At 61.4% G+C, this 12,858-nt stretch overlaps 1 protein-coding gene across 7 annotated transcripts in view; it reads right to left on the reverse strand.

The window, feature by feature from the left end:
* PHC2 (polyhomeotic homolog 2) overlaps nt 1–12,858 on the reverse strand; it is a 61,991-nt gene that overhangs the window by 32,004 nt on the left and 17,129 nt on the right. For 2 of the 7 annotated variants that reach the window (XM_039509055.1, XM_039509060.1), the window contains 6 exons: nt 11,670–11,828; nt 10,606–10,683; nt 9,875–10,039; nt 9,208–9,330; nt 6,158–6,247; nt 5,326–5,629 (listed from right to left, as the gene is read on the reverse strand). In XM_039509055.1, coding sequence (XP_039364989.1) covers nt 5,326–5,629; nt 6,158–6,247; nt 9,208–9,330; nt 9,875–10,039; nt 10,606–10,683; nt 11,670–11,828 — 919 coding nt within the window. Of the gene's footprint in view, nt 1–5,325; nt 5,630–6,157; nt 6,314–9,207; nt 9,331–9,874; nt 10,040–10,605; nt 10,684–11,669; nt 11,829–12,858 lie in introns of all 7 variants that reach the window. The other 5 variants (XM_039509057.1, XM_039509056.1, XM_039509059.1 and 2 more) reach the window with 3 other exon arrangements.

The raw sequence follows: 12,858 nt of genomic DNA on the forward strand, positions 1-12,858 counted from the left end.
AAGGGCCCAATAGACCCAGGGAGCTGGGCAGAGCTCAGACAGGCCATGTGGGCCCAAAGAGGGGAGCCTCGACCCAGGGACTGACAGGGGGGCCTGCCTGGAGGCTGAACCACTGAAAGGCCCAGCCCAGAATGCCCCACCGAGAGCACTTGAAGGACGAGAGGCCAGTGGGTAATGGCTTCTGGCCCACAGCTGGCAGGGGAGAGGTCAGTGGGCACTGGGCAGCAAGGGAAGAGAAGCCATGGCAGCTGGAGACATGGGTCAGTGCCACTGAAAAGATGCAGCCCCAGCCTGAAATGCAAAGGGAAGGTTCATCTGCTGCCATGCACAGGAGGTGCTCGCCGGGTCCCTCCAGCTCCAGCAACCCCAGCAGCAGTAGGCTGGAGCTGGCGGAACAGGCAGCCTGGGCAATAGGTTTTGAGTAGCCTAGAAAATTCAGGCCTAACATCTTAATTCCCCAGAAAATTCCCCCGTCACACCATCCCCTCCCCAGGCACCCACCAGGGGCACACGCAGACACCAGCCTGGCTAGAAACAGTGACTGCAGATTTGGGGGTGAGTGGGTCAGCTCCCAGGCTGCTCCTCATCTTCGTGTTGCGGAAGAGCTGGAGGAAGCACTGACTGCGAAGGCCCCTGCCCTCCTTCCCCTGTGCCTGACATGCTAGCCGACCCCTCTGCGGAGGCAACTCAGGCCGAGCTCTTTGGGATGCTTTGGCTCTGTCTGTGCGCCCACTGCGGAAGCCACAGAATTGCCTCTTAGCTCCTCCAAGGGGTCCTGGTTCAGCAGCCGTTCTCCTTCCTTCTCATCCTCCCCTTTGCATCCAGGGCACTCACATCCCAGCGCCGAGGCTGCTCAGGAGCTCTTCAGGCAGGGCACCGCGGCGGTGCTGTTCCACGTGCCCAGGCAATGCTCAGTCTGGAGCCGTGTCACAGGGTTTGCTCCACTCGCTGGGCTGGCACCTCCTTGGGGCTCACTCACCACTTCTGGGGGTTTCTCAGCCCCCTTTTCCCAATCTCGCACAGCACTTCCTCTTTGTGCCTTGGCTCTGGGTCAGGTCACTAGAGTTCCTCCCCTGGCAGGGTGTTAGAGTCTCTCTAACCAAGAGTGCCTCAGGCACTCTTCAAAGTCCACCGCCCGGCTGTGCCACCCCCCCATGGCTGGTAGGGGAAGCCAGAACTGCCCTCTACACTGGGTTCTAGCCCAGGGACCCTACAATCAACAGTTAAGGCACCTGCGGCCTCACTCCTTGCTACTATTTTCCCTAGGTTCCTTCCTACTCCTTTCTCTCAACCCTGAGAGCGAGGGCCAACTCTCTCCCCCTGCAGCCCCCTTCTGCTCTCCACTCCCTGGCTTTATACAAGGCCAGCCTGTTCCTGCCCAGCTGGGCTTCAAGTTCAATCAGGGCTGCATGTCCAGCCTACAGCACACCCAGGTGCCACCCATCCTGCCAAGTAGCCCTTCTGAGCCTTTTTAACCCCTTCAGGGTGGGGTGGGGTGAACACCCCATCACAGACTGGAAAGGAACTAGCAGCCTACCTGTCCTGGCTGGTGGAAGTTCACAGCCACGGAGTGCTCTATGGCCCGTGCTCAACAGCACCTGCTTTCCCAGTAAAGGGATTCTGAAACGCCTGGTAAATGTCCCAACAGACAGCAACCCTTAGGAGTCAAGTCCTCGTGCTCTGCCCTGGACAGCGCCTTCCTGGCATACGTGACTTCTCCTTGACTGCAGAAGGCTGCAAATTAAGAACAGTGCACACAGCATCCTCGCTTGCATCTGCCTGCAATATGACTGATGGCTGTGGATCATAGGAAACCAAAACTGGTGCCGACATCAGTCTGCTCTTTAATCCCCAAAAAGCTTCCTGCCATGCACCAAGTTCGCTCCTCCGCAAGTCCATGGAGATGCTTCACTGTCATTGCAAATCCAGCAGCTCATCTGGGAGATGAAGTTAAACCGACGAAGTGTTGCACCTCTGCTACTGAAAGTGGTTTCCGCTCCGTCCAGATCAGAGCCGCCCTCTGCAGAAACCAGGTGTCCCAAACAATGTTCCCTCTAATTTTTCCCATCCATGTGTGGAATGAATTTTGCTATGTGCACCAATATGGAGGTGATGTGTGGTGGCGGTGGGGTCAAGGGGTTCGGAGTGCAGGAGGGGGCTCAGGGCTGGGGCAGAGGGTTGGGGGGCAGAGGGGTGAGAGCTCCGGGTGGAGGTGCGGGCTCTGGGGTGGGGCCAGGGATGAGGAGTTTGGGGTGAAGGCTTCCCCGGGGCTGCAGCGGGGAGAGAGGACTCCCCCCAGCAGCACCTGGGCTTGGGTAGAGCATCTCTCCCCACCACAGCAGCTCTGGGGCTGGGGCTGAGGTGCCAGAGCTGGGAGAGGGAGGCATGTCTCCTCGCTGCACTGCAACCCCAGGGCTGGGGGACTTACGTGCACAGCCACACATGCACGTATCTTAAGAGGGAACTTAGGTCCCAAACACCTCCCCTGTGATGCAGAACAAAGGACACTGGGAGGGTTTTGCTTTCAGGCTGACAATCTGCAGCTTCCAGCTTCCTCAGATGTTCATCCAGTGACCTACCACCGACTCATGTGTCCTGCAGACACACCAGGCAGCAAGCTCCTTGTAGAGTCAGCCAGAAGGACGTGTGCCAGCCTCTGAAATGTTCTGGGGTGTAGCTGAGCCCCAATGGCATGCCTCCAAATTCAGAGGCCAGGTTTGGCAGTGAATGTCATTTCGGCCCCACTGGCAGGAGGAAGCAGTGCCCGGTGGGTAAGTACAAAGTGGAGAACCGGCCAGGCTGCGACACCACATCAAGCATGTTCTCAATCCCTGGGAGCAGCTCTGCACCCCTCCAGCTACCCCACTCAGCTCCCCTTCACTGGGCTCATAGGAGCAGCTCATGCGTGGGGGGAGCCTTGAAGGCCTCACACTTCTCCTGGCCAAGCTGCCTCTCTAACTCCGCTTGAGGCTGGCCTGGGTCCCCAGGGCCGCAGTTTGACTGGCCTGGCTCCACCCAAGTGTCTCTGTGTGAGGTTCCTCCTGCACCTTGTTCTCTGCTTTCCTCCAGGCAGCTGCTGGCCCAGATCCCGGCTCAGGCTGCTCTTCCTTCAGCTTGGCACTCACTGCCTGGACCTGTCCCAGCCCCACCAACTGCCTCCCCTCCCTGTTCAGCTGCTCTCCCTCTCCCAGCCCAGCCCCCGCTCCATCTGGGGCTTCCCCCTGCAGCCAGCTCCTGTCTGCAGCCTGCTCCTGGCACACATTGGCCCACTCCCTGTCTCCTGCCCCCAGGTGCCACTCTCCGGTCACTCTGGCTCACTCAGTGTCTTCGACTGGCTAGATGTTGCTCTAGGCCCCATTCCTCCCAGAATGACCCGTGGCCAACCCTTGTCCTCCTCTGGAGGGCTCTCTGGGGTGGGGGTTACCCAGAAAGTCCCCCCAGTACCCTTGCCCCTCTCCCTTCATACGTCACTACCACACACTCCCCTGCCCAACCCCCCGAACATGTGGCCTGCATGCCAGGCGGTGCTAAACGGCTTCTAGTTCCACATGGCGCTGGCCCTATGTGTGGATGCAGGGTTTGTCTGGGAAACGGTCAGTATGGCTCTCCCAGGGTAGGAGGGGGGCGGGGGGTATGCTGGGACAGGGTCACAGAGTGCAGGGTACCAACCACATAGCATGCTCTCAAGTGCCAAGGGAGCATGTTCTCCACAGTGAGCTCAGCCAAGATTTGGCAGCTCTCTGGTTGGCAATGGTGCAGTCGCATCTCTGACATTAATGGTGGGAGGACAGTAATCAACGTGACAGGGATATGGGACGGTCAGTGCAGAAGCCCTGGGCAGTTTATTTTGGTATTAAATGTAATTCATTCTTGGCTGTCCCACAGCATCCATTTTCCATCTGCCTCAGATGTTTGCATTGACCAGGCATTACTGTACCCTAGGGGCCAGAGGGGAAGTGGAAGGTTTTGGCACCTGGGAGGTGGCATGGGACTGTGGGATAAATACATCTGCTGGAGGTTTCAGCAGTGAAAGAGTTAAGTTGCCATCATTAGGTTTCAGAGTCAACATACCTTTTAGATGAACAGCTCCGAATTATTAAGCCTCATCCCATATTGTGGCCTGGCACCTTTTGTGCTTGGAAAGTGGCACAATCTCCCCTGCTGGGGACTGCCCCTGCCCTGCAATCCCCGGCACAGGAGCTGTGTCAGCACTACTGCGCTCCAGCAATCCCTAGCTGGCAGACACACTCAGGAGGCTGTTGGTGTAGGTTAGTGCAGCCCCCTGGCTCCTGTAACGTGTACTGGGGTCAGGGCAGGTGTAGAACCAGCCCTGGAATCAGGGAGCTGCAGTGTCCTTTGCAGCTGTCGCCTCCTGTTGGCTGAGTTTAGAGAATCCTGGGCTGAGCAGCTGGCCCACTGTTTCAGGCTTTCTGCAGACTCAGGCAGACGTTCCTGTGCCACTTACTGCTCCTATTTCCCAAGTTCAACCATCTATCTGGAGGGAAAGCTGAGATTCCAGGGCCTGATTCTCCAGCAAGGGGCAGATCCTGACAGACTGCACCGGGCCCTGCCATTGGCCAGTGGCCTGGCACGCAGCAGGGAGGGACGACCAAGCAACCCCCAGTGGGCAGCAACAGGTCCACGTGCTTGAGCTGTGGGACAAAGAGCAGGCAGCCGGCACTGCTGAGGGCTGCCCACCCAGCGCAGCTGGAGAGTCTGAGCAGTCATCATATGCAACACATGTACATGTGAACACACGCGGCTACAGATCAGCTTCATGCTCTGGCCTGCATCTTCTGATTGACTGGCAACTGGGCTGAGCCAAGGGACCCAGCGTCTCACCCGCACCCAATTCATCCCTTCTGCCTCAGTCTCAAGGATGCACTCACGTTCCCAGCCCTTGGAGCCTTCTACTCCGTCCCGCAGCATGCCCCACCGGCCAGAGTGTGGCACGTGCAGCAAAAAACAACCAAGGGACTTTGGCACAACCCTGAGCCACATCACGGTGTGGCATCATGATGTGTCTGACCCCAGAGGACCAGCACCCACCACCGCAGCCCTGGCATGCGGCACTGCGCTGGGCCACAGAGCACCAGCATGCAGGACCACCACAGAGCGTGGGCCCATAACACTGTGGCTTCATCACCAAGTACTTGCATGTGGCACTGCAGCCTCTCTATAGAGCACCGGCACCGCCGTGGGGCAGCGACACATCACCACCACCCAGCACAGCCACATTGGTCAGAGGTTCTGCCACTCTGCACCCTGTGCACAGCATGGCTCCCGCCCTCCAACCCCGCTCACCCAGGACGCCTGGGGCCTTACCTGGGGCGATGAGTGGGTGGGTAGTCACCGGTGTCACCGTCCGGCTCATGGGGTGCCCTCTGCTGTCCATGCTGGTGGGCACGCCGCCATCTCCCTTTTTAAGGTGCTCTGCTGCCTGCTCAGCCTGGCTGCCCTTGATGCCCACAGAGGGAGCTGGCCCCACGGCCTTGCCCTGAGAAGTGTTGGAGGCTGGCTGGCTGCTGCTTGGAGCTGGCTTCATGGCCAGGGTGGGGAGCTGCTGGGCTTGGGAGGAAGCCACTCCTTGTGCTACTGTCTGCTGGGCTCTTATGGCCAAATTCTGGACCTGGAGCAGAGGGGCAGGAGGGTCCAAGGCCTCAGCATGGGGCCCAGACACAGCCCCCAAGACGCGCATCCCAGGGACGGGGCTGGGCTGGCAGGATCGGCCCCTTTGCACAGCCCTTGGGGGGCCAGAGAGCGACTGACAGGGTGGACACCTAGCCACCGGGAAATGGCCCCACAAGTCTCTGGCAGCACCAGCTCAGACAACCCTGGGCACAGCTGGATTGGAGCGGGCTAGAATGGAAAAGCCCCTCTGAGCTACCCAGTCGCTAAGGCCTTCCCTGTGGCACCCTCCCCCTCCCAGTGGCACCCGCCCCCTCCCAGCCATGGCCCCTCCCCATGACACCCGCCTCTCCTGCCCATGCCCCATGTCTCTGGCCAGCGCCTTGCATCGCAGCACTGACATCCCCACCACCAGCTCAGTCACGGGGAAGGTGCCTCGGCACCCCGTGGTGGGCCAGCTCTGGGCACTCCAAGGGCTAGGCTCTCCCCTCCCCTGGCAGGGGCGGCAGGCGAGGGGGCTGTCTCTCACCTGAGCAGTGGTGGTGGATGGCTGGGAGGTGGGGGCTGCGCTGCCCTCGGGCTGCACCGCGGTGACTGTGGCCGTAGGAGTGAAGATGAGCTGGGGGGATAAAGGAACAGCACGGCCTAGGCTCCTAGCTACTTGCACAAGGTTACTTTGCTGGGCCTGGAAATTACATGAAATGTGTTGCCTTTTACGTCACCCGCTGCTGGCTCAGGCCGAGAAAGCAAAACCAGCAGCCCCGAGTCCCCCAGGGCTGGGGACGGCCCCGGGACAGGCCTTGGGGGCACAGAGGCAGCTCGGGCAAAGGCGAGGCCAGGGGAGGTGGGGCACTGCAGAGATGGAAGTGCGGGGGGGTAAGAGAGAGAGATTGGGTGTGAGGATGTGGAATGGGGGAAGTGGATCCCTATGACAAAGAACAGTTCTGTCACCGATTCTGTGACGTTTTTTGGGGTAGGGCTGGAGCTGCAGTGGGACTGCAGCAGCAGCTGGGGTTGGGTCAGCACCCATGGGGCTGGAGCAGCGGCTGGTGGTCAGTCCCAGTGCCGCCAGAGCAGGAGCAGCGGCCGGCCGGCCGGCAGCCCAGGAGTTGCCGGAGCAGCAGCCAGGGTGGGTCAGCCCCTGCGCAGGAGCAGTGACGGGGCTGGAGCAGCTGCAAATCCACAGCAGCAATCGGACTGTTTCCCCCCACCCGGGTATTTTTAGTAAAAGTCAGGGACAGGTCACAGGCGTCAGTGAATTTTTATGGCCTGCGCCCTGTCCCTGACTGTTACTAACAACACCCATGACAGAATCGTGTGTGTGTGTAGTGGGGTGGGGTGTGAGCGCCTGACTGAGGCAGTGACTGGATGATGATTGTGTGTGTGGGAACCGGCGTGGAAGATGGAATTTCTGTGATTGGATCGAATGGTGGTGGTGACGGATGAAGCTGTCAAACTCCACGGAGCTGTTGCAATGTCTCTGTCCGAGCACTAATATCCTGGCCCCACGCGGCTGCAGCCCCACGCTCAGGTCAGGTCATTGGGATCTTATGGCAGGACGAGCTGGAGAAATGAACGGGTCTGACTCCCCAGGTGGGATTCCCTCCCCGGGTCCGATTCCCTCCCCGGGTCCATCTGTCACACTTGCTCTAGGCCAGTGGTTTTCAAACTGTGGGTTGTGACCAGTACCGAGTGGCGGACTGTCAGGCGCTGGGCTTCGGCGGCTCTGGTCAGCACCACTGAGCGGGTGTTAAAAGTCCCGTTGGCAGTGCAGCCCGGGGAAGGCAGGCTAGTCCCTACCTGTGCTGACACCACGCTGTGCCCAGGAAGTGGCCAGCAGCAGGTCTGGCTGCTAGGTGGGGAATCATGGGGCTCTGCACTCTGGCCCCGCCCCGAGCACCGGCTCCGCACTCCTATTGGCTGGAAACCAGCCAATGGGAGCTGGTGGGGGTGGTGCCTGCGGGCGAGAGCCACACAGAGCTGCTTGCACACCTCATCCTAGGAGCGGGACCTGCTGCTGGCCGCATCTGGGGCGCAGCGCGGTCCGGTGCCAGGACAGGCAGGAAGCCTGCCATAGCCCCCGTGCTGTGCCGCTGACCAGGAGCCGCTCGAGGTAAGGCCACGCCCCAATCCTCTGCCCCAGCCCTGAGCTCCCCTCAAACCCAGATCCCCTTCCTGCACCCCAAACCCCTCATCCCCAGCCCCACCCCAGAGCCTGCACCCCCAGCCCAGAGACCTGATCCCCTCCTGCACCCCAACCCCCTGCCCCAGCCCAGAGCCCCCTCCCACACCCTGAACCTCTCATTCCCTGCCCCAACCCACAGCCCACACCCCTGCACTCCAAGCCTCTGCCCCAGCCCTGAGCCCCTCCCACAGCCCAAACCCCTCCTCCCCAGCTCCGTTGGGTCACGGGCATCAACAATTTTCTTCAACTTGGTCACCAGAAAAAAAAGCTGGGGGAGGTGACCCTGACTGTGAATGTGCGACATCAGCTGTGTGCATGCACGTCCCTGACTCTGGGGTGTGTGACCAGCTCTGTGTGTGGGTGCACAGGGGATATTGGTATTGGGTGCGGGGCGAGAGATGCACAGGGGACATTGGTGGCGGGGGGAGGAGAGGGGCAATCTGGCCCCAGGAAATATTTTTTCTTCACGGCCGGCTGACTCTGGGAGGAGGCACCAAGCCACATCCTCAGCCAATCACAACAGCGGTGGCCATCAATAACCAATCAGAAGTGCCCCGACAGACGCACTGTGAGCCGGGGAGCCAGCAGGCAGCCTGATCCACCCCTTACTGCAGCCTGGATGGTGCTACTTGGCCTGGGGCTTTGACAGGCAGCATCCCCCAGACTGCATCCTCGCCCACCTTGGAATCAGCACTCGCTCATGCCCCCTCCCGGCCCCTCCCCTGTGTGTGGGCAGCAGGGCAGCTGTGAGCGCCGCATGGCTGCGGGGCCCCCCTTGCCACATGACTGATTTCTGCCAATCATACACCCCTGGGGGCGCAGCCCTGACACAAAGGGGTCTTGCATCCAGGCTGAACAGGTGGAGCTGAGAGCCCTGCTTCCCCCCCCCCCCCCCCAAGTGTGAAATGCATGGAGCTCCCTGGGACACTGCTGCTGGGATTTGAACCAAGCTTCCCAAGAGACTAGAGATAAAACTTGTCACCTCCTCCCTGTGGGCTGTCTGGGGGGATGGACCCAGAGCACTCAGTGCCATGACCCTCTAGCATGGAAGATACAGGAGCAGCTCCAGTACTTAGCAACAGCAATAGGCTGTTATCCTCTTGTGTGGCCCAGCCATTGAGGGGAAACATTCTAGTAAGGGATGACTGGGGTCCCTGAAAACCCCTGCCCCCCTGAGCCCAGCAGGCCCGGAGGAATGGCCTGGTGCCCTCCCAGCTCCAGCCTGGGGACTGTGGCACAATCCAGGCCTGGCCCCAGGCTCCCCACAGACCCCAGCAGAAAGCGCAGAGGCCAGAAAGCAGAGCTCCCCTCCCAGGTGTCTGTGCAAAGCGCCCAGCCCCGGGTGCCACCCCCACCCCGCTAGACCGGCAGGCACCCAGTTCCCCTGTGCCTACCCGAGCGGGGGTGCCCCGGGGCAACAGCAGCTCCTGCTGGGGTATCGGGGAGGCCCGGGAGGGGCTCTGGAGCCAACGCTGGGGGCCCCTCCCCCTCTGCATTCGGCCCCCGCTCACTTCCAGCTGGAGCCCAAAAGGGAGGAAACACAGAGAGTCTCAGGTACAAACACTGCGCAGGGGAGCAGGGAGGGCACAAGCAAGGCCAGGCCACCCAGGGCCTGGGACGGGGCCACGTACCCAACCTACAGCACAAACACAGGGGGGACCAGGGCTCCCCATGCACTGCTGCTAAAGAGACACCTAGGCCCAGGGCAGGTGGCTCTTCCAAGGGTCACTGCTGCCCTCTGGTGGAGAAAATCGGAACTGATCACAGCTGTGAATGTGCCTGTGCCTCACCACTGCCCTCTGCTGGTAGGAGTCCCAGCTGCACAGAGGTATGGGGCGGGGGTGCTATTCCAGCCGCAGGGACTCTGCCACTTCCAGCGCCATGGCAGGAGTGGCAGGCCCAGGACCTTTGATCCTTGGACCGGGGGCGGGGGCAAGAGAGCGGGGGGAGTTCACACTAAGGCCCCCACCCTGACTGGTGTCTCTTTAAAAGCAGCGGGGGAGGGAGGGTTGGGAGGGCAGGTGGTGCCCGCATGTGGCACATTCCGCGCCTGCCTCTTACCATCTGGGCCCGGAGGTACATCTGGGCCTGGCTGGCCGTCAGGGCAGGGGAGGTGGCATTCCCCAGGAGCACAGCCTGCTGGGTGATGCCTGAGGCGGCTGCAGAGTTCACGCTCTGAGCTCGGTTGATCAGCTGGGCGGCAGCAGGGGACGTGGCCAGGTTTATCTGGGGAGAGAGAAGGAGCCATGGGATGGGGCATGCTGCCATTCAGACCCACTGCAGGCTCAGAGCCCCTCCCACCTGCCTTGGCACTGCCACGCATGGGATCCAAGTGCCCTCCCGAAAGCCAAGGAGGCTGGAGGCCGCGTCGTGGGGGAGGGGAGGGGGCAGCCGCAGTCAGGCTCCCTGGGTCAGAATGCCACCCCTGTAGGGAGGGGGTGGAGATGGGGTGCTGCGGCCACTGGGGCTCTGAAGTAAGCTCAGCTCCTACAGGGGCTGAGACTCTCTCCCTCCCCAGTTCCTCCCCCAATGCCCTTCTGCCAGAGGCCTTGGCCCCGTGCCCCTCACCCTCTCACTGGGCAGCTGCACAGCCCGCCCCGCCCCTGGGAATTCCCATGCTAGCCCTGTGCACGGCATGCTGGGTCCCGGGGGGGCGCCCTCTGTTGGCTGGACTCAGAGCTCCAGCGCTGATGGAGGGAGCTGTCCTGGCACTCCAGCGGAGCTGGAACGTACGTACACACGCATACATGGCCGTCACCGAGCTGGAGCAGTCATGGTCCCACCAGACTTACCGTGGGCTGCTGGGATGGTGTCGGGGGGGGAGCATTGCTGCCGGAGGAGCCGCCCTGCCTGTTAGCAGCCAGACTCGCCTGGAACAGAGAGCAAAAGGCAGGTCACTCCCACCTGGAGCCCAGCCCAGGTGGGGAGTCCTGCACCAACAGCCCCTGGTTCAACACGGGGCCAGGGGTTCACAGAGCTCGTCCCTGGAAACGTTAGCTCTAAAGTTGCCCTGCAAACCCCAGCCCCATTAAAACCCGTCCACACCTAATTCCCAAATGAAACTAGAACAAAACCTTGTCAGTTCATTCGGGCCACGACCCCGTCCGCGTGGTGCCCGCTGGCATTAGCTGCGCAGCCACACAGGCTCCCACCCCGCTGGGCAGGACTCATGCCCAGAGCCGGGCACTTGTCCTCCATTCCGACGGCTGGTGTCACACTCAGGTGTCTGCAGGGGCTCGGCTGCTCCTGTTCACCCGGCTGCACTGGGGCACAAACAGAGCCAGTGTTCAAAACGCTCCTCTGGGTCCCCAACTCGGCGCAGGTAGCGCAGATCCCTGCCTATCACCAGCACTAGAGCCGTCAGTGGGGCCTGTTCCCAACTCCTCCCCTCCAGTTGCCTCTTGCCCCAGGGGGCAACAGCCCAGTGACCTACCCTGAAGGGTACAGAGCCTGGGGGTGCCTGAGCGGCCCACCCCATCACCCATGGGCTCCTCCTCACCTGCCAGAGTGTCACGGTGCCCACTTGTGGGACGGCCTTCTGGAATCCATGGGTGGTACCTAGATACCACAGTGATGGGCGTGTGAGAAAGAGGGTGCATGGGGACGGCTGACGGCTGAGTGGGGAACGGACAGATTCAGCACATAAGAGAGAGATCTAAGTCTTTGTCCCGTGCCCATCACCACAGCACGACTAGCAGGGGCCTGATTCTGGGCCCCAAGCCCAATGCCAGTCTGAAGCCAGCAGGATTGGGGCGATGTAAACAGCAGGAAGGGAGACTCGGGCATCCAGAGGAGACAAGCGCTCACCCTCTGCAGCTGCGCCGCACAGCGTCTGTAACCCGCGATCCCCCCGTACCTGTTGCACGGCCGCCAGGCTCTGGAGCTGGGCGCTGCTGAGGTGCTGCTGCTGCAGGGCAGCCGTCTGCAGCATGAGGTGCTGCTGCTGTGCCGCGTACATCTGCTGCAGGTACTGCGCCGCGGTGCTAGGCTGCCGGTGCAGGGCCTGCTGGATCACCTGGCAAGAGAGGGCGGAGGCATGAGTCCCTCAGCGGGCCCAGCACAGCCCCAGACCTGCCCCACGTCAGCCCCAGGTGCCTTGGCCTGCAGCTGGGCCCCTCCAACCAAGGCTGCATTTTGCTCTGAGAGCAGAAGAGAGGGAGTCCCCTGGGCGCAGGTCCGGGGCTGCCCCCTGGGCCACGTGGAAAACAAGGAGATGGCTCTGGAACACGCCCCCCCCCCCAACAGCCCTGCCCGGAGCTTTGCTAAGGGCAGGTCAGAGAGGTCACAGAGCAGAGGTTTTCAATCTGCTTGGGGCCACGATGCCAAGGGCTCCCCCATACATCCCAGCCCGGGGCCTGCCCATGCTGCTCAGATCCCTTCCCCTGCCCCCCGGCCATCCATCACCCCACACAAAGCAGGCTGACAGCTCTTCTCTGGCCAGCCTGGCTGGCATCTGACCCAGGCCAGAAGGGGGGCCAGCCTGGGGAATGCAGGGAACGTACGGTGAATGATGGGGCTTTGGCCAAGTGGTTTCAGCCAGGGGAGTCCAGTAACAGGGGTATCTGCGAGTGGACTGGCCAATGGCCCGGCACCAAAGCGTTTACACCATGCTTCACTTACACGGCGGACCAGCACCCGCAGAGCCACAGAGACCCCCAGGCTTAGAGCTAAGTAGTGGGTGCTTCTCTCTACAGCCCTGATCCCTGCATGGCGTCTGAGCGCTGGGCGGGATCCAGTCTTTGTTGCGGTTCTCCAGCACTCCCAGCCCAGTCACAGGCTCCAGGGCCCAACGTGACCTGCCAAGAGCCTTTTGGGAGGCACCGTCCTTCCAACTCCAGGTCCTTTCAGTGGGAACTGAGCACACAGCACTGCACAGGATCAGGCCCTGCGTGGACAGGCTAAGAAACTACAAACACACTTTCCAACAGAAGAGCTGAACCTGGGGTCCTCCCAACCTGCCTGCCAGGACCTGGGCTTAGTGCCCAGACAGCACTTTTCATCAGCAGGTTTACACAGCGCTCAGGGACACTCCCCATACTGCACTC

This window comes from Mauremys reevesii, linkage group 21, assembly GCF_016161935.1.
Source record: "Mauremys reevesii isolate NIE-2019 linkage group 21, ASM1616193v1, whole genome shotgun sequence".
Lineage (NCBI taxonomy): Eukaryota > Metazoa > Chordata > Testudines > Geoemydidae > Mauremys > Mauremys reevesii.